This window comes from Emys orbicularis, chromosome 10, assembly GCF_028017835.1.
Source record: "Emys orbicularis isolate rEmyOrb1 chromosome 10, rEmyOrb1.hap1, whole genome shotgun sequence".
NCBI lineage: Eukaryota > Metazoa > Chordata > Testudines > Emydidae > Emys > Emys orbicularis.
Window position 1 is genome coordinate 90313084 of NC_088692.1, and position 20027 is coordinate 90333110.

The following is a 20027-nucleotide window of genomic DNA, read 5'->3' on the forward strand; positions in this document are numbered from 1 at the left end:
CTGGCCCTTGCCTGCTGGGGCTCTCTGTACACAGATGGGGCCAAGCGCTTCTCCACAGGGGGTGAGGGGGTCCTAGGCAGCTCTGTGCTAGCACTACAGGGGAACTGCATGGTACGGTTTGACTGCAGCATGGGGGAAGCATCTTGCTACTCAAGCATTTTTGTCTAGTGCCTATTTTAACCTCCCCTGCCCCCTTTAACCTTTGCCTCCCCTTGCTGGTAGGGAGGGAACAGTGTGGAATGAATTTGTTACTCATGGTGCCTGTTAAGTGTACAGTTCAACTCTGGAGGAAATATATTCAGCAGCTTCTTCACCACAGGGTGCTGTGCATGTGTTGAGTTCACTTCAGCTAGCTCAGGCTAGTGTGCCTACACGACCCTACATGAGACCTATCACCTTTACACCCCCCCAGCAGCGTTTAGAGGAGGCAACAGCAGTGGGGCTAGGAAAAAACTGCAGAACGCTTTGAGCACAGGAAAGATGATTAATTGGAGTTCTCGGGCTGGGGCACAGTGCGAAGGAAATCACTTTCAGCCCCAGCCATGTGTCCAGCGCCAGGCCCAGGTGTGGCCGAGTCTCTACATGTCAGTGCCACAGGTGGGGCTGGATGCTGTCCTGGGCCATGGCCTCAGAGCCTTTCTCCACCCCTTCAGCTGTTCTCACTTCTCCACAACACAGATGTAAGTGTTCCATGGGCCACAGACCACATCCTCCACCGTGAGCCCGTGTGCAGGGAAATAGCCAACCTGTCTTGGCAGGTCAGAGCTGGCTGTCTCATTGTGGCCCAGCTGTCCGTATTTGCCTGCAGACAAAAACACAGCCACTAACAGTAGGTAGGTACAGCCCACACCATGCAGCAGCAATTCTGCACCCCCACCCCAGGGAGGGTGCTGCCTTCTCTCCTGCAGAGCCTTGAGCCCCGGGAGACGCACTTGGCCCTGGTCCTGGGAGGGTGCTGCCTTCTCTCCTGCAGAGCCTTGGGCCCCTGGAGACGCACTTGGCCCTGGTCCTGGGAGGGTGCTGCCTTCTCTCCTGTAGAGCCTTGGGCCCCTGGAGACGCACTTGGCCCTGGTCCTGGGAGGACGCTACTGGGTTTTAGCCCTTTTTCTGCTGTAGAAGTATTTCCATTTACAAGCCCAAAGAGTAGTGCACTGTCCTCACTTACCCCAGCCCCAGGTGTAGAGCTCCCCAGTCCCTGTAAGCAAAGAGCAAGAGTCAGCTGTGGGGGCCACAGGGCAAAGTCTTGTCCAACAAACCACACTAGGGGGACAGCAGAACATTCTTCTGTGTATGCTTCACCCTGGTACGTGCTGGATGTTACGCTGCTTTATGCCCTTAGTCAGACCATGGGGCTGAGTGCAGCAGCCCTGTGCTGGGGCAGTCAGTTCAAACAGCTCCCCTGAGGCAGGGGTGTTAATTCAGGGCATGTTCCCTCCTGAGGTTTCTCGCTGGAACATCATTTTCAGTTGAGCCAAGCAAGCTAATAAACATACATCACTAGTGACCCGAGCCCAGGCCCCCCCCTCTTACAGCCAAGTCCCCATCCTTCCCCTGGGCCTGGGCCTGTTCAGTGCAGCCAGGCTCCAGGCCCCTTGGACAACCTCAGCCTCCTTCCCCAGAACAGGTGGGAATTGCTGAAGGCTGCACAAGGCTTGAGAGCCATCACAGCTCTGCAGTCTACACTTCACTACTACCCTTGTCGCTGACCAGACCCAAGTCCCTGTACTTACGGGTCACAGCAGCAGTGTGGCGGGAGCCACAGCTGACCTTGCTGACCTCTGACCCCTCAGGTAGATCCAGCAAAGCAGGGAAGGCCTGGATTGAAATGAAGTCAACTGCTTCAGCACCCAGTGCTGCCTCGTGACTGACCAATTTCAGCTCTGCCTTGCCTGGAAAACGGATTCAAAATCCAACTCAGGTGGTGGGGCTGGAGAGCAAGGACGACATGGGCCTCTTGGCTGGGGAGGGTCTGACCCTCCAGGCTGCTGCCAGGGGATTTCCTGCACACGGCAGACTGGAGCTGGAGCTACGCCTCTGAAAAGTGTGGGGCCTCCAGGGGTTAAACAAAGGCCTTTTGCTGAAACGTTCCCAATGCCTCACCTGTGAACAGCCCCGGGAACGGCAAGTTGCCATAAGAACCGAGACAGGCCACCAGCAGCTCTCTAACCCTCCGCCCACCAGCCAGGGCTACCGTCAGTTGCCTCCAAACCCGCGTCGCATTGCAGGGTTCCTCACCTGCACCACAGCCGGGTTCCTCAGGCTGGGAGACAGAGGCTGTGGCTGGGCGCCTTTTTTCTGCCAGTGCTTTGGAAGGCAATGCCAGCTGCCCGGATTCGTTCCAGCCCCAGACATAGAGATCACCTCCCTCTGGGGGGGAGAGAGAGAGAGGAGCAAGAGCTGGGGATGAGCAGTCAGAGCTGCCCAGCCCAGCAGCCAGCTCCTGGGCTATCAGCGGCCCTAGAGCCCTTCGCCCCCCCCCCCCCCCCGAACTTGGTGCATAGCTGTAGAGTCTCCCCTAGGAGCTAATCCACCATCACCACTCAATTAGTTCAGGCTGGGCAGGGAGTGCTGCACTTGGGCTCAGCCGGGCATTCCCCAGGTGCAGGGCTGTAAATAGCACCAACTCCCCCTTGGCACCAGCGCTCCCCCTTTTAGCCACACAGACCAAGCCCCCACCCCGTCACTACAAACAGGCCCAGGCCCAGGGAGCTGCCATTCCACCCCATGGCCCTTACCACTGACGCTGACAGAATGCCAGCCTCCAGCTGCCACGTCCCCCATGGGCACGCCGTGCAAGGCCTCCACGAGCCGGGGCTCCGACACAGGCTCCAGCCCCCCGTGCCCCAGCTGCCCATGTCTGCAGGGAGCACACACGAGACAAGGCTCGTCTCTGCTCTCCAGGTCTGCCCCTTCTCCACAGCAGCCCTCACCCGCTCCCCATGGGGATGAGCCACCATAACCCCATGTCCTCTCCTTGCCGCCCCTCCCCCTAGGGACCAGCCACCACCACCACCCCGACCCTGGGTCCTCTCCCCTCCCCCTAGGGACCAGCCACCACCACCCTGACCCTGGGTCCTCCCACCACCACCCCGACCCTGGGTCCTCTCCCCTCCCCCTAGGGACCAACCACCACCACCCCGACCCTGGGTCCTCTCCCCTCCCCCTAGGGACCAACCACCACCACCCCGACCCTGGGTCCTCTCCCCTCCCCCTAGGGACTAGCCACCACCACCCCCGACCCTGGGTCCTCTCCCCTCCCCCTAGGGACTAGCCACCACCACCCCGACCCTGGGTCCTCTCCCCTCCCCCTAGGGACCAGCCACCACCACCACCCCGACCCTGGGTCCTCTCCCCTCCCCCTAGGGACCAGCCACCACCACCCCGACCCTGGGTCCTCCCACCACCACCCCGACCCTGGGTCCTCTCCCCTCCCCCTAGGGACCAGCCACCACCACCCCGACCCTGGGTCCTCTCCCCTCCCCCTAGGGACCAGCCACCACCACCACCCCGACCCTGGGTCCTCTCCCCTCCCCCTAGGGACCAGCCACCACCACCCCGACCCTGGGTCCTCTCCCCTCCCCCTAAGGACCAGCCACCACCACCCTGACCCTGGGTCCTCCCACCACCACCCCGACCCTGGGTCCTCTCCCCTCCCCCTAAGGACCAGCCACCACCACCCTGACCCTGGGTCCTCCCACCACCACCCCGACCCTGGGTCCTCTCCCCTCCCCCTAGGGACCAGCCACCACCACCCCGACCCTGGGTCCTCTCCCCTCCCCCTAGGGACCAGCCACCACCACCACCCCGACCCTGGGTCCTCTCCCCTCCCCCTAGGGACCAGCCACCACCACCCCGACCCTGGGTCCTCTCCCCTCCCCCTAAGGACCAGCCACCACCACCCTGACCCTGGGTCCTCCCACCACCACCCCGACCCTGGGTCCTCTCCCCTCCCCCTAAGGACCAGCCACCACCACCCTGACCCTGGGTCCTCCCACCACCACCCCGACCCTGGGTCCTCTCCCCTCCCCATAGGGACCAGCCACCACCACCCCGACCCTGGGTCCTCTCCCCTCCCCCTAAGGACCAGCCACCACCACCCTGACCCTGGGTCCTCCCACCACCACCCCGACCCTGGGTCCTCTCCCCTCCCCCTAAGGACCAGCCACCACCACCCTGACCCTGGGTCCTCCCACCACCACCCCGACCCTGGGTCCTCTCCCCTCCCCCTAGGGACCAGCCACCACCACCCTGACCCTGGGTCCTCCCACCACCACCCCGACCCTGGGTCCTCTCCCCTCCCCCTAGGGACCAGCCACCACCACCCCGACCCTGGGTCCTCTCCCCTCCCCCTAGGGACCAGCCACCACCACCACCCCGACCCTGGGTCCTCTCCCCTCCCCCTAAGGACCAGCCACCACCACCCCGACCCTGGGTCCTCTCCCCTCCCCCTAGGGACCAGCCACCACCACCCCGACCCTGGGTCCTCTCCCCTCCCCCTAAGGACCAGCCACCACCACCCTGACCCTGGGTCCTCCCACCACCACCCCGACCCTGGGTCCTCTCCCCTCCCCCTAAGGACCAGCCACCACCACCCTGACCCTGGGTCCTCCCACCACCACCCCGACCCTGGGTCCTCTCCCCTCCCCATAGGGACCAGCCACCACCACCCCGACCCTGGGTCCTCTCCCCTCCCCCTAAGGACCAGCCACCACCACCCTGACCCTGGGTCCTCCCACCACCACCCCGACCCTGGGTCCTCTCCCCTCCCCCTAAGGACCAGCCACCACCACCCTGACCCTGGGTCCTCCCACCACCACCCCGACCCTGGGTCCTCTCCCCTCCCCCTAGGGACCAGCCACCACCACCCTGACCCTGGGTCCTCCCACCACCACCCCGACCCTGGGTCCTCTCCCCTCCCCCTAGGGACCAGCCACCACCACCCCGACCCTGGGTCCTCTCCCCTCCCCCTAGGGACCAGCCACCACCACCACCCCGACCCTGGGTCCTCTCCCCTCCCCCTAAGGACCAGCCACCACCACCCTGACCCTGGGTCCTCCCACCACCACCCCGACCCTGGGTCCTCTCCCCTCCCCCTAGGGACCAGCCACCACCACCCCGACCCTGGGTCCTCTCCCCTCCCCCTAGGGACCAGCCACCACCACCACCCCGACCCTGGGTCCTCTCCCCTCCCCCTAGGGACCAGCCACCACCACCCCGACCCTGGGTCCTCTCCCCTCCCCCTAAGGACCAGCCACCACCACCCTGACCCTGGGTCCTCCCACCACCACCCCGACCCTGGGTCCTCTCCCCTCCCCCTAAGGACCAGCCACCACCACCCTGACCCTGGGTCCTCCCACCACCACCCCGACCCTGGGTCCTCTCCCCTCCCCATAGGGACCAGCCACCACCACCCCGACCCTGGGTCCTCTCCCCTCCCCCTAAGGACCAGCCACCACCACCCTGACCCTGGGTCCTCCCACCACCACCCCGACCCTGGGTCCTCTCCCCTCCCCCTAAGGACCAGCCACCACCACCCTGACCCTGGGTCCTCCCACCACCACCCCGACCCTGGGTCCTCTCCCCTCCCCCTAGGGACCAGCCACCACCACCCTGACCCTGGGTCCTCCCACCACCACCCCGACCCTGGGTCCTCTCCCCTCCCCCTAGGGACCAGCCACCACCACCCTGACCCTGGGTCCTCTCCCTTCCGCATAGGGACCAGCCACCACCACCCTGACCCTGGGTCCTCCCACCACCACCCCGACCCTGGGTCCTCTCCCCTCCCCATAGGGACCAGCCACCACCACCCCGACCCTGGGTCCTCTCCCCTCCCCCTAGGGACCAGCCACCACCACCACCCCGACCCTGGGTCCTCCCACCACCACCCCGACCCTGGGTCCTCTCCCCTCCCCCTAAGGACTAGCCACCACCACCCCGACCCTGGGTCCTCTCCCCTCCCCCTAGGGACCAACCACCACCACCCCGACCCTGGGTCCTCTCCCCTCCCCCTAGGGACCAGCCACCACCACCCCGACCCTGGGTCCTCTCCCCTCCCCCTAGGGACCAGCCACCACCACCCCGACCCTGGGTCCTCTCCCCTCCCCCTAGGGACCAGCCACCACCACCCCGACCCTGGGTCCTCTCCCCTCCCCCTAGGGACCAGCCACCACCACCCTGACCCTGGGTCCTCCCACCACCACCCCGACCCTGGGTCCTCTCCCCTCCTCCTAGGGACCAACCACCACCACCCCCGACCCTGGGTCCTCTCCCCTCCCCATAGGGACCAGCCACCACCACCCCGACCCTGGGTCCTCTCCCCTCCCCATAGGGACCAGCCACCACCACCCCGACCCTGGGTCCTCTCCCCTCCCCCTAGGGACCAGCCACCACCACCCCGACCCTGGGTCCTCTCCCCTCCCCCTAGGGACCAGCCACCACCACCCCGACCCTGGGTCCTCTCCCCTCCCCATAGGGACCAGCCACCACCACCCCGACCCTGGGTCCTCTCCCCTCCCCATAGGGACCAGCCACCACCACCCCCGACCCTGGGTCCTCTCCCCTCCCCATAGGGACCAGCCACCACCACCCCGACCCTGGGTCCTCTCCCCTCCCCATAGGGACCAGCCACCACCACCAGCACCCCGACCCTGGGTCCTCTCCCCTCCCCATAGGGACCAGCCCCCCCAAGTCTCCTTCCACACCCACCTGCCGCAGCCCCAGGTGTAGACGGTCCCGGCGGGGCCCAGCAGCGCCGCATGCTCGTGGCCCAGCGCCAGCTTCCGGGCCCGCAGCGCCGGCGGCAGCGGGCACAGGAAGGGCGGCCGTGGGGTCACGTAGCCGCCAGGGGCCAGGGGCAGGGGCCCGGCTGCCTCCCCTGGGTGCAGCTGCCGCCGCCAGGCGGGCCCCCTGCACAGCCCCGCACCCCACGCCCAGGCCTCCAGCGCCGCCCTGCGCAGCAGCAGCACGTGGCTCTCGGAGGGGAGCAGGTCCTGGCAGTGCCCGGGCAGTGCCCCCGCCAGCCACCCCCGCAGCACCAGGCGGCCGCACCCTGTGGAGAGAGCGGTCAGGGGGGTGGGACCCAGTGGGGGCAGAGCTGGGGCAGAGGGAGTTGGTAGCGAGCTGGGGCAGTACCGAGGCAGGAAGGGGAGCGGTACTGGATTGGTACGGAGCGGGGGGGAGGGGGGCGGGACCGGGGCAGGAGGGGGGGGCAGTACCGACCGGGGGGGCGGGACCGGGTTGGAACGGAGTGGGGGGGGGGCGGGACCGAGTTGGTACCGAGCGGGGGAGGGGGGGCGATACCGGGGCAGGAGGGGGACGATACCGGGCTGGAACCGGGGGGGGGGCGATACCGGGCTGGTACTGAGCGGGGGCGGGGGGGGGGGGGCGGGACCGGGTCAGGAGGGGGGACGGGACCGGGTTGGTACGGAGCGGGGGAGACGGGACCGAGCGGGGGGGGGGGGCGGGACCGGGTTGGTACGGAGTGGGGAGGGGCGGGAACGAGCGCGGGGGGGGGGGGGGGCGGGACCGGGTTGGTACGGAGTGAGGAGGGGCGGGAACGAGCGGGGGGGGGGACGATACTGGGCTGGAACCGGGGTGGGGCGATACCGGGCTGGTACCGGGCGGGGGGGGGGGCGGTACCGAACCGGGGGGGGGGGGGACCGAGCGGGGGGGCGGGGGAACGGGGCAGGAGGGGGACGATACCGGGCTGGAACCGAGGGGGGGTGATACCGGGCGGGAGGGGGCCGGGACCGAACCGGGGGGGGGCGGTACGGAGTGGGGGGGGGGGCCGGGACCGGAGAGGGACGATACTGGGCTGGTACCGAGCTGGGGGGGCGATACGGGGGGGGGCGGTACCGAGCGCCCCCCGCGGGTCTCACCCGTCACCAGGCCCGTGTAGCTCCACGCCGGCCGCACCACGCGGATCCCGCCCGGCTCCGGCTCCACCCGCCGGGCCCCGCCGCCACGAGGCTCCGCGAAGCCCCGGAACCCGAAAACGAACCAGCCGCGCTGGGGACCCGGTTCCGCCATGCGGCGCCGCAGCCAATCACAGCGAGCGGGAGGGACTTCCGGTCACATGACGTGTGCAACCCTCCACCCCTTTTGCCAGATGGGGAAACTGAGGCACGGCTCCCCCTCCCCCATCGATGTAGGTGACGCGCTACCCAGGCGCTGCACCCCCCCCCCCCCAGAGCTGCGGTTACAGAGTAGCCCGGCTGGAACAGCCCCAACCCCGCTCCGTCCCCTCCCTGTTCCCGAGGGACCGTCCGTCACCCCTATGGGCTCTGGCCCCAGGTCCAGCCCCCGGCTCTCATCCAGCCTCGCTCCGTGCCACTGACCAACCCCCAGCCCACGGCTGTCACCACCCCAGGGATCGTCCCATCGCCCTCAGTACATCGCTTTGGGACATTCAATCCACGGGGCTCAGCGGCTGTGGTAAGAGGCAGGTTTTCCTTTATCACCATCCCATGCAGTACAGGAGCAGCAGTAAATACAGTGAGCGGGAGGGGTCCATCCCAGCGTGAGGGGGCAGGCCCCAGAAGACAGACAGGGGACAGCCCCAGCAAGGGGGCCAGCAGTGGCTCCTTTACAAGGCATCCAGCAGCACCCTCGCTCCAGGTCGATGCAGGAGAGAACAGGTTGCTCCAGCCACTCAGACCAGTCACAGCCACCTCTCCACCCCTGGACAGCTGCTGCATTCAGCCACCCAACGCCTGAGGGTACTGCCCCTCTAGCCCAGGCCCCACATCACCCCTAAACAGGAGCCAGCCCATCACCACAGAGCCGCTGTGACTGAAGCCTGCCCTCCCCCCCAGGCCAGAGCAGAGCTGTGAGGGTCAGACCACTTGGAGGAGGAGACAGACGTGTTAGGCACAAGAAGAGGTGTGGAGGGGCAGTAAGCACGGTCTGTCCCCCAGCACAGCATCCAGCTGCCCTAGGAGCGCACGGCTGAGCGTGTTGCTCAGGCAGGCAGAGACAAGCACAGGGTGCAGCAGGACGTGGCTGCTGGCAGCGAGCTCCCAGCAGAGACTGTGAGGGGAGGCTGCCCGCTCCAGGCTAGATGAGAGAGGGCAGGGATGCAGAGGAGAGCATTGCAGAGCACCCCGGGTCTAGCACCCACAGATAGGCCCCGCCCCACCAGCATACACTCATAGGTTAAGACAAGATACAACAGGCAAGTTCAGCCCACACTCCCGTCTCTCCCAGGGGCTCCAGCCTCCAAAGGCAGCGTGTCTTTCCCTAGCCGCAGCTGGGGGTGTTACAAGCCCAGAGCAGTGTGCACAGAGAACGGAGAGCCCAGCCAAGGTGGCCAGTCACTCTCCGTTCACATTGGGTTTGATCAGCCCACATGCCACGGCCTGCGCCAGGCAGTCCTTGGCAGCTTGGGCCACACGGGGCTTGTCGCACTCCTCCTTGGCGAGTACGGACAGGATCTCCAGCATCTCACTCTCCATGAGCTTGGCTGCAACCTCCCGGTCTGCCGCCATCATGTTCAGCACGATCACAGCGCCACGGTGCTGCAGCTCCACATTGGGACTGAGCAGCAGGGCCTGCAGGATCTCCAGCCAGTGAGCCGTCTGTGGGGAGACAGGACACAGAACCTGGGCGGGGAGCCTCCAGCACACCCTGGCTACTCTCGGACCAGAGACCCCTGCCCTGAGTCTTGCTTCCTGGACAGACCAGCTGCTGCTGCCCCCTCCCCCTTCCCACTACGCCAGACAAATGGAGCTGGCTGCCTGCCACAGGCGGGACATGACGCTCCTTCCTGCTCTGCCCTGCACACGTGCTGGCTCCCCATGCAGCACCCCCGCCTGCCCCAGGGCCCCAGCACAGGCCCAGCCAGGAGGCCACTGGGCTGGGTCACCCAGCACTCACTGCAAAGTCACAAGATCCCACCTTCCGTACCCCCCACCTCCACAAAGCCAGCTGCCTCTGGGGTGGATCATGCTGCTGCAGACCAGCTTGTGCCACCCCCAGCGTAGCACAGCCGGGGAAGGAGTCTGAGCAGGACAGAGCTCGTTCTGTCCCTCACGTGTCAGTGTAAGGGAGGGGCGGAGGCATTCTCACCACTTGGGTGATCTTCCCACAGATCTGGGGCAGCAGTGAGGTCAGCATGGCCAAGGTGCCGGAGGCTGCTCGCCGCAGCTTCTCGTCGTCCTCCCCACTGTACAGAACCAGCAGCTTCAGCCGGTCGCTGCCCTCGGCCAGGAAGAGCTCCTGCACCTGCAACCCAGAGCCAGACAGGGGAGTGCTCTCCTGCCAGAGGGCAGGCCCCTACCCCAGCCCCATGCCCTGCCCACCCGGCCCTCACCTCTGTGCTCATGGCCATGTTGCACATACACTCGGTGGCCGCCAGGCGGAGCAGCTCGTGCTCCTCAAACATGTAGCCCTCAATCATGGGCACCGCTTTCTCCTTCAGGATCTTCTGCCTGCAACAAGGCACAAGTGAGCGCCCTGCTCCCACCCAGGGCGGAGGGTGGCTTTAGCGCTGGGTGAGGGTCTCCTAGCAGCAGGGACCCGCCTTTGATTGCCAGGCGCGATGCAGCTCCTCCTACCTCAGCCTCTCGCTGATCCCGGCCAGATTGGTTAACGCCATCAGCCCCTCAAAGTTCTCCAGGCCCATGCGGTGCAGGTGCAGGAGACTCACCAGGGGTCTGACCACCTCGTAGATCTAGGGCACAAGGCAGCCGTCAGAGGGGCTCAGGCTGTCTGCAGAACCCCCCGACACCCCACGCTGCAGGGACTCCCCTGCAGAGGCAGCAGACCCAGCACCAAGAGCAGCTCAGACTCAGCTGACATGAGACCCCCCAGCATGAGGAAAGTCCCAGGGGAAAACTGCCTGGTGGGGGCTGCTGGGCGCAGCTCATGGGCCCCCCGTGGGGCAGCCCCTCCGCCCCCAGAACAGCACACGCCAGGCTGCACTGACCCGCTCTCCGGGGAACGCCATCTCGGGGTTGGAGGTGATGGTGATCTTCGCCAGTGCCTGCGCTGCCTTGGCCTGCCCCACCTCGGTACCCTCCAGGGACAGCGGGATGAGCGCCTGCGGGGAGCAGGACTGTCAGTACCAGAGCCAGGGCCCAGCAGCCCTCCCAACACCCAGCTCGCCCACAGAGCACGCAAGGAAAGCGGCTTCCCGCCCCCCCCCACTCCCCGGGCCCTAGTGAGAGCCCTGCCAAGCAGGGACACCCCAGCCCAGGGACTCGGCCAGGTCCACACGCTTAGGGCCTTTGGCAGAAACCCCCAACCCCCGCAGGGCCATTCACTTCCCTCTCCCCTCGTGCTATGCACCCAGCCCATGGGGGGGGGGGGGGGGGGAGGCGCTGTAGAGAGACTGGAGGGGAGAAGCTGGGAGCCCTGGCATCTCACCTTTCCCCCTCCCTGGGCCACCACGCTGCCTCTGTCCGCTGCTTCCTCCACCACGGCCAGGAACACCCTGGGGGCAAAGAGTGGCAGCAGCCACAGTCAGCACAAGCACGGACGGGGAGGGTGCGAGCGCCCGGCCCCCTTGCCGGGGTGCAGATCCATGCTCATACCCTGGGGCGCCTTCAGTGGGACCCTGCAGCTCCCCGCACTGGGCGGGACCCCACAGTACCCTGCCTCCCATGCACAGGGGAACCCAGAACCCACCGTCCTGCTGGGCATGTGGCTCAGAGGGCCGGCCAGCCACCCCCGCGGGCACAGCCTCACCTGGAGATCAGCTCCCGGCAGGAGTTGGTCGGCGCCGGGTTCTCACTCTTCACCATGCAGGTGAGAGCTGACACCACGCCAGCAGCCAGCAGCTTGCGCACCCGCCGCCTCACGCAGCCTGGCTCATCCTGTGCAGGGAATGAGAATCCTATGCAGTGCACCCAAGGCCCCGCCTCCCCCAGGCCCCTCCCCTGCTGACATCCATCAGCCCCTTTCCTCCCAGGGGCCCCAGCACAACACAGCGCTGCTCCGGCAGGATGCAGAAATCCCTTGGGTGCAGCCCAGCCCCTCTCCTGACCTTGGGGTGCTGCTCTGGGACGTGCTGCTTGGCGTACTTGGCCAGCTCCAGCATCTGGGGGTCTGGCTCCTCGTGGTCGTAGCTGTTGGTGCAGTTCACCAGCGTCGAGGCCACTGCGAACAGCACACTCCTGTCCTCTGACTGCAGGGAACAGCGGTGGGGGGGGGGGGGGTCAGCAAAGCGTGGGCTGCACGTGGGACTCGCCGCTAGGCCGGCAGGCACCACGGAGCAATAGACTGCAAGCAGCTCCCAGTTCCGCCCCACTGTCCCCCTCCCACCTGCTACCCTGACACCGACACAGCCCCCCTCACCCGCCCCAGCAGCAGCACCTTGGCCAGCTGGAACATGGCCTGCACAGCTGCCTTGTCCTCCACAAACTCCTCCTTGACATCTGCGTCGAAGGTGAGGTAGGCCAGGCCCTCCACCGCCCAGCGCCGCGTGCTCGCGTCAATCGCCTCGTTACACAGCCACCTGCGGGAGGGGAGCAGCCGTGAGCCTGCGCCGGCACCCCACTGCAGCATGGGGGCTGGGTGGTACAGGAGTCGCCTGGACACCCCCCTGGCACCCGACCTCAGATGCTCCCCTACCTCTGGGCCCCCACCCCACGCCCGGACGTCCCCGTCTACCAGACCCCGCCCCACCCCCCAGACACTGCCCCAGGCTCTCACTTGCGGCACTGCTTGGCCAGTTTCAGGGTGGAGCCCTCGGCGAACTGCTTCATGCTGAAATCGGTGCCTCCGGCAGAGCCCAGCTTGCAGAGCCCCTGCAGCAAATAACAGCACATCAGGCCAGCCCCTCCCTGCCCCGAAGCATCTCTGGCAGCCCCCAGCCCCTCAGCATGCCTGGGCAGGACCCTGCCAACGGGAATCCCCACCCCCCTGGGCTGGACACAAACATCAGCCCAAGGTAGGGTGACCAGATTACACAAACAAAATATCAGGACACATGGGGGGGCAGGTCCGGAGCAGCGCCGGGAAAAAAAAAAAAAAGCCCTGAGCCAAAATATCAGGACACATGGCGTCCCGACCATACATCCGTCGGGAGGCGGGACAAACGACTGAGAATCGGGACTTCAGCAGGCCTGCCATGTGCCCCGCCGCTGCACACGCAGCCCCTGAGCGCTTCCAGCCCTGAGAGCACATCTCCCCCTGTGCCCAGAGGCAGCAACCCAGCCTCCAGGGACAGCCCCCTCGCTGGGCTCCTCACCACCAAGGCCCGGATGCGGATGCTGTCCCTCCCGCTGCACTTATAGATGTTCTTGAGCAGGGTCACCCCGTTGGCTGTGATGAAAGACGCCCGCTTGGCCTTGTCAGCGGCATGGATCAGAGCCTCCACGGCCACCAGCTGGTCGACCTCCCGCACGGAGGCACACAGAGCCAGCACGCTCTCCATGATCCCCTCCAGCTCCAGCACTTGGTTCCCAGCCTCCGAGGGACCCTGCAGCAGGCACGACACCGTCTGGATGGCACGGAGCTTCCCAGCCAACCCATGCCCCTCAAACCAGCTCCTGGAGGGGAAGAGCAGCAAGAAAGGCTAACCCTGCCCGGGGGCATCAGCTGTAGCCTTCACCCGCCCTGCAGGCACGGCACCAGCACAGGCCCAGCTCCATCCGTCCCACCCCTAGCCCCTTTCCTCCTTGAGCTGCCGAGCCCTGCCAGACACGGACCTCAGAGCAGGGACATTCCTGCCAGCGGTCAGGGAACGGCCTGGCCGAGGAGAGCTGGCGCCCAGGCTGTGCCCAGGACCCGGGGCCGCTCCTCACCTGACATAGTCTTCGCACAGCCGGTGGAAGTTCTCCCTCTCGGCGTCGCACTTCAGGTCACTGTACAGCTTGCTGAGCAGGACGGCGGCGCTCATCCGGCTGTTCTCCGTCGCAGGCAGGCTGCCGGGGGCCTCACACACCGTGCCCCCCACCTCCAGGATCTTCTTCAGGCCTGCAAGGGCAGGGTGCTCAGACGCTGCCCTCAGGGAGCAGGCGACCCAGGCCAGTGCAGGAGCTGGGAGGGGCGTGGCAGCACCGACGGTACCGAGCGGCTCTTACCCTGGTCGATGACCCAGAGGGTCAGGCTGTTGTTGGGCTCCCGCGGAGATTTCCGCGGCACCACTTTGATGAGGAGGTTGAGGGTGTTGTCGTGGCCGTGGGCTGAGGTCCCCTCCCGGGTCAGCATTTCCAAGAGGTGCCCGATCAGCAGCTTCAGCTCCTTCGAGGGATCTGGCAGACAGCAAACGCAGAGACCGTCAGAACCCCCCTGGCCAGCCCCTCACAGGCAGCTGGGAGCACAGCGTGGGGCTGGCTGAGGGGGCTCCCTAGCAGTGGGGCCAGCCTTGTGGAGGCGCGGCTGGGCTCCATGGCAGGAAATGGTGAGATGAGGCACAGAGTCCAGGGTACCCCAGTCACAGCCCCAGGTGTCCCACACAGGCCCCTTCTCCATCCCTCCCATCTAGGGTGACCAGACGTCCCAATTTTATCAGGACTGTCCTGATATTTACTTGTTTGGCCGCGTCCCAACCGATGTTCGGTTGGGACACGAATTTTGCGCTCCGGCGCATAGGCAGAGGGGGCTTGCGCTCCACCCCCACCCCAGCTCCACCCCCTCCCTCCCCCATTGGATCCCTCCCCAAATTCCCGCCCTTGCCCTGCCCCCAGCCCCACCCCCTCACTGCCCCATCAGATCCCTCCCCAAATCCCCGCCCTGGCCCCGCCTCTTCCCCAAGCACACAGCATTCCTCCTCCTCACCCCTCCCTCCCAGGCATGCGCTAATCAGCTGTAAGGCGGCGCAAGCGCTGGAGGAGGGGGGAGAAGCAGGATGCGGCAGCCAGCTCAGGGGAGGTGGAGGCAGAGGTGAGCTGGTGTGTGTGTGTGTGGGGGGGGGTGTGGTGTGGCATTGCCGGTGGGTGCTCAGCCCCCACCAATTTTTCCTATGCGCCGGCTTTTCTTTCTTTTTTTTCCCCCTCCGCCGCCGGCTCTTGGGGTTTTTTCCCCCCCCCCCGTCTGCCAGCACCGCACCCTCCCCCCCGCGTCCAGATATTTCACATCTCTCATCTGGTCACCCTACTCCCATCACACAATGGGCGCCCACGAAGTTGCCTGGCACCAGGGGGACTCCAGAGAGGCTTGTGCCAGGTGACCCACCACCTGCCACTGGAAATCCAGGGGCGCAGGTTAAGGTCTGGCCAGGACATGGCCTCTGGCACCTGCCGCTGAGCAGAGAGAAGGGGTCACTCACCCAACACAAGGGCTTCCTCCTTGCCGCGGAAGTCCCTCTGCAGCCCCTCCTTCAGCGCGTCGAACATGACCTGCAGCAGGTTACAGGCCGCCAGAGACACCTGCTCGTGCTCCACTCCCAGCATGGCCGAGACACGTGGCGCCTCCAGCTCCGCGAGGATGGCCATGGTCTGTGAGCACAGAGGAGCAGCCTGCTAGAAGATTGCTGAGAAGCCCCAAGCCCGCCCAGCCCTGCCCCTTCACCACACACTAGGCCCCAGCAAGTCCCAGCTGCCCTGTCCAGATACCCAGCAGTGCCTGCCTGGGCCAGGGGCCCGCACCCCCCAAACGCTCTCGGGCGAGCAGAGGGAAGGGAGAGATCTCGCCAGCTAGACAGCAGGGTGGGGACAGACGAGCACAGCAGCCTGGGAGCTGGCCCTGCGGGAGACGGGCTGCGGAGTCAGCGCCAGAGGAGAGCGAGGCAGGAAGAGGCTCCAGGCCGGGGCGGCCAGGCTGTGCTGGGCAGGCACAACAGGATCAGCACTGACAGCCCCCCCTTGCTGCAGTCCTTGACCCCAGCTACAGAGGAGGAGTTGGGCCGGCCGCTCTCTCCCAGCACAGCCCACGCAGGCAGACAGAGCCCCAGCCAGGCCAGGGCAGGCAGCAGGGGCCCCGGTTACTGCACCGCTCAGCAGCAACCCCCAGGGTGAGTCTCCCACCAGCACTCCCTGCACCCCAATGCGCTGGGCGCGTGCGGGGTACGCGGCTGCCTGGGGCACAGGCCCCAAGCCGGGGGAGAAGCCCACACTTACCCGCGAACGGTGCCCAGAGCACAGGCCAGCCAGGGTGCGCAGAGCTGCCAGCATCGCGTCCTCTCTGCCCGTGTCCAGCATGCGCAGCAGCAGCCGCACGCCGTCGCTCTGGAAGATCTTCTCCGCCCCGGCCTCTTCCCGGGCCAGCACAATGAGGTTCTGCGCCGCCTGGGAGACAGGAGTCGTGTGCAGGTTGACAAGCGGGGCTGGGCACAGCCAGGGAAGGAGCCCAGGGAGCAAGGAACCTCACTGGCACCAGCAGGCAGGACACCAAGGGGTCCCGGGTGGGATCACTGCCCGGGCAGCCAGCGAGAGGCGCCCCCTTGTCTTCCAGCAGCTCAGACCTGCCAAGCCAGAATCTCCTGCAGCATGAACATGAGTCCCCATGCCCAGAGCCACAACGGCCTGTCTCCCCGCCCCACAGCTCACACCTTCTGCCTGGGGACTGGAAGCCCCCCACCCCCATCAGCGCCTGCCCAGCTACTCCAGCTCCCCCGACAGCCCCTCCTCCCCCACCATAATTCCCCCCAGCACCCGCCCAGCCGCTCCAGCTCCCCACCCAGACAGTCCCCCCACCCCCACCACATTCCCTCCCCTGGTCACAGCCAGCTCCCACCCCAGCCCCGTGGCTGCTCAGAGCTGGTACCTTCTGTTTTTTGTCTGTGTCTGTTTCTTTGGGGTCCAGTAAGATCTGAAACATCTGCTCTACTTTGGAGTCCGTGCAGGACATGAGCTTCATCTGAGACAGACGGAGGGACAGGTTAGCGACGACCTCTATCACCCTGCAGCGGGAGTCTTGGCCTGCGGATGGGTCAGTGACCCGGCCTGGGCCACGAGGCTGGGAGCACAAGGCCTCTCAGAGACCAGCAGTGCTGGGAACATTAGCCCTCCAGAGCCCTGGCCCAGGCCTTGCTCCTGCTCCGCTGGCGCTCACCTTCTCCTGCATGCTGCTCCCCAGGTCGTGCAATGCCTCCTGGAAGGCCTTGTTCCTGGGCTCCAGGCTCACACATCTGCGCAGGTCGTAGACTGCCTGGTCCGGGCGGCCCAGCTTCTGCAGCGCCTGGCTGCGGCGGAACAGCGCCTTCACGTCATGGCCATCGGCTTCGATGGCTGAGCAGAGACCAGAGCACAGTCAGAGGGGGTCTTTGGGCCAGCTCCCCCTACACCCAGCTGACCGACAACCCCAGCCCTGCCGTACCTTTAGACGCATCAGCTTCTGCGTTGGCGTAATCTTCCTGCAAAGAAGGGAGGCAGGTGAGAGAGGCGGGTCACCATGGCGTTAGCAGCAAAGGACTGCCGGGCTGGGTCCCACTAGCCCCCAGGCCTGTCATGGACATGGGAGGTGACAGAAGCCCAGATCAGAGGAGGAGAGACTGACCTGTCCACAGCGGGAGGTTCCAGGATTTTTGGATATCACTGAGCAGATGTTGCCCAGGAGTTGCCATGGCAACAGACAGGTCCCCAGCTGCTCAGCCCACCCTGGCCCAGGCATCCTTCATCAGACCAGACCAGAGCCCTGGGCCCTGCTGGCCTCACAATGCAGGAACTCCCACTGCCATGGTGCCACGTGCTCCGGGGGTCTCCAGATCCCCCCTTCCCCTGGCTGGAAACATTGGGCTGCACGCCAGTCCCTGGCTGGGTTCACACTTGTCACAGCCCAGCTGGCACAGGCATAACGCTCACTAGCCCTTCGAGCGCAGGAGGGAGCCCTGCGAGCCAGAGCAGGGACGAGGCCAGCGGCTCGGGGGATGGGAAGAGGCCCCCGTTATCGACCTGTCCAGGTCTCACCCTGCACCCATCACTCCACCACCCAAGTGCCTTTTGCTCGCCGCTGATGCTGACTTGCCAAAAGAGCCCGGGCAAGTTGCCCTTCCCCCCGCGCCGGCTTGCCCGGGGGCTACCGCCTGGGGGGGGGGGGGGGCAGGAGGTGCCGCTAACACCCAGCCCAGCTCAGGCTGGGGGACAGGCAGCTAGGCCGGTCAGTGGCCTCAGGCTGGCAGTGCAGCGGGCGGGTCACGGACGCCCCCCGGGGCCCCCCGCTCACCAGCTTCAGGTGGCAGGCGGCCCGGTTGCGGTGCAGGACGGCGCGCTCCGGGGGCCCCGCGCACTGCGCCAGGGCGCGCGTGTAGGAGGCCAGCGCCGCCGCGTAGTCCCCGGCCTGGAAGAGCCGGTTCCCCTCCTGCCGCAGCTGCCCCGCCGCCCCCTGGGGAAAGAGACCGTCAGAGGGGCCGGAGCCCCGGAACCCCCCCCCCGGGACCCTCACCCCGCCCCCGGGAGCCGGGACCCCCCCGTCCCGGGACCGCCCCCGTCCGCCCGCTCCCCAAACCCCGGGAGCCGGGACCCTCACCCCGCCCCCGGGAGCCGGGACCCGACCGCCCGCCCCCCAAACCCCGGGAGCCGCCCCCGTCCGTCCGCGAGAGCCGGGACCCGACCGCCCCCGCCTGTCCCTCCGCCCCGAGAGCCGGGACCCCCCCGTCCCGGGACCGCCCCCGTCCGCCCGCTCCCCAAACCCCGGGAGCCGGGACGCGCCGCCCGTCCCTCCGCCCCGGGAGCCGGGACCCCCCCGCCCGCCCGCCCCGGGACCCGCGTCCGTCCGCCCCCCCCCGGGAGCCGTGAGCCGTGAGCCGTGTCCCCCCGCCCCGGGCCACTCACGGCCCCCTCCATGCTGAGTCCAAACGCCGAGTCGGCCGCTCCCTCCACGCAGCGATTCGCCCCGCCCCGGGCTCACCCCGGCCCCGCCCCGCCCCGCGCAATGACGTCATCTGCCAGCGCCCCCTCCCCGCCTCCAGTCGGCCTCGCTAGGACGCCGCTGGTGCGGAGGCCGGCATCACGTGATGGGCACAGGGCTGGGGCGGGGCTTAACCTGCGGGGTCTGGAACCCCGCCCCGCGCGGCACCGCCCGTTGACTCTGGAACCTAACGATGACCACGTGCCTGTCCAGGGGCCGGGCCCCCGCTGCACGGCGGGGGGAGCCGAGCGTGCAGGCCCTCCACGCAACCGGCGGAGCTGGAGGGGCATCTGAGCCCCCAGCCAAGGGAGCTAGCTGGGCTCCTGCGGGCAGCTGTGCCCTAGGGAGGTGCCCAGGGGGATGATGGGACATGCACGTGGGACATCAGCAGGAGTTGCTGCAGGGCTCACTAGGGTTGCCAACTTTTTAATTGCACAAAACCGAACACCCCTGCCCCCTCTCCGAGTCTCCACCACCACTCGCTCCGTCCACCCTTCCTCTGTCGCTCTCCCCCACCCTCCCTCAATTTCACTGGGCTGAGGCAGGGGCTTGGGGTGATGGTGGCGGGGTGATGCGGGCTCTGGGATGGGGCCAAGGATGAGGGGTTTGGGGTGTAGGAGGGGGCTCAGGGCTGGGCGGGGGTTGGGGGTGCAGGGTCCTGGTGGTGCTTACTGTGGATCCTGGGAAGCGGCCGCCAGGCCCCTGCAGACCCTAGACGCATGGGCATGGGCGGCCAGGGAGGCACCGCGCTGCCCTCGTGCCCACAGCCACTGCCCCCGCAGCTCCCATTGGTCACGGTTCCTGGCCAATGGGAGCTGCGGACTTGGCCCTTGGGGCGGGGGCAGCACACGTAGCCTCCCTGGCACCCATGCCCATATGTCTAGGGTCTGCAGGGTGTGGGCCACTTCCGGGAGCTGTGCGGAGCTAGAGCAGGCAGGGAGCCTGCCTTAGCCCCGGGTCCCCACTGCGCCACTGCCTGGACTTCTAATGGCCCAGTTGGTGGTGCCAACCAGAGCTGCCAGGGTCCGTTTTTGACCGGGCGTTCTGGCTGAAATCTGGATGCCTGGCAACTCTGGGGCTCAGGCGGGTGGCACTGGCTGGCTGGACCCTGGGCAAATATCAGGCTCCAGTTCCAATTTGCCATGTGGCTAGGTCCTCAAGCTGCACAGCTTGGCTGCAGCCGGACCTGCAGCCCATTCGCCACAGACCCAGCAGCTGGGATCAGGAGCAGACGCTGCAGCGGTGACCAGGTGGGATGGTGCCAAAGAGGGGAGGGCCACACCCACAGCTGTGCAGTG

The 20027-nt window shown here is 67.0% G+C and overlaps 2 protein-coding genes across 3 annotated transcripts; both read right to left on the bottom strand.

The window, feature by feature from the left end:
• Positions 1 to 470: 470 nt before the first annotated feature.
• On the bottom strand, positions 471 to 8076 carry RCCD1 (RCC1 domain containing 1). Its single transcript, XM_065412658.1, is given in 7 exon segments — positions 471 to 802; positions 1166 to 1195; positions 1731 to 1889; positions 2236 to 2367; positions 2736 to 2857; positions 6706 to 7048; positions 7878 to 8076. Coding segments are annotated over 7 exon segments (1128 nt in total). The 3' UTR covers positions 471 to 659.
• A 373-nt stretch (positions 8077 to 8449) lies between these two features.
• On the bottom strand, positions 8450 to 16740 carry UNC45A (unc-45 myosin chaperone A). Of its 2 annotated transcripts, XM_065411971.1 has the most exons (16): positions 16648 to 16740; positions 16002 to 16169; positions 15212 to 15380; positions 14025 to 14195; positions 13746 to 13917; positions 13190 to 13490; positions 12652 to 12746; positions 12313 to 12454; positions 11984 to 12124; positions 11686 to 11813; positions 11365 to 11431; positions 10925 to 11038; positions 10554 to 10669; positions 10310 to 10427; positions 10066 to 10221; positions 8450 to 9575 (listed from the first exon to the last, which is right to left on the bottom strand). In XM_065411971.1, exons 1-16 carry the CDS (start codon positions 16738 to 16740, stop codon positions 9312 to 9314), a joined length of 2415 nt encoding a protein of 804 aa, XP_065268043.1. In that variant the 3' UTR covers positions 8450 to 9311. The 2 variants fall into 2 exon arrangements, with proteins under 2 accessions (XP_065268043.1, XP_065268044.1); XM_065411972.1 differs by lacking the exons at positions 12313 to 12454; positions 12652 to 12746.
• Between the last annotated feature and the right edge of the window lie 3287 nt (positions 16741 to 20027).

Bases quoted from the DNA above. Each gene is read 5' to 3' on its own strand.
- UNC45A (XM_065411971.1), bottom strand. From the start codon at position 16,740: ATGAAGCTCATGTCCTGCACGGACTCCAAAGTAGAGCAGATGTTTCAG. The intron at 10,670-10,924 runs GTCAGTGCAGCC...CTTGTGCCCTAG, and splicing joins TGGCGTTCCCCGGAGAGCGG to ATCTACGAGGTGGTCAGACC. The intron at 9,576-10,065 runs GTGAGAATGCCT...GTCTCCCCACAG, and splicing joins GTGGGAAGATCACCCAAGTG to ACGGCTCACTGGCTGGAGAT.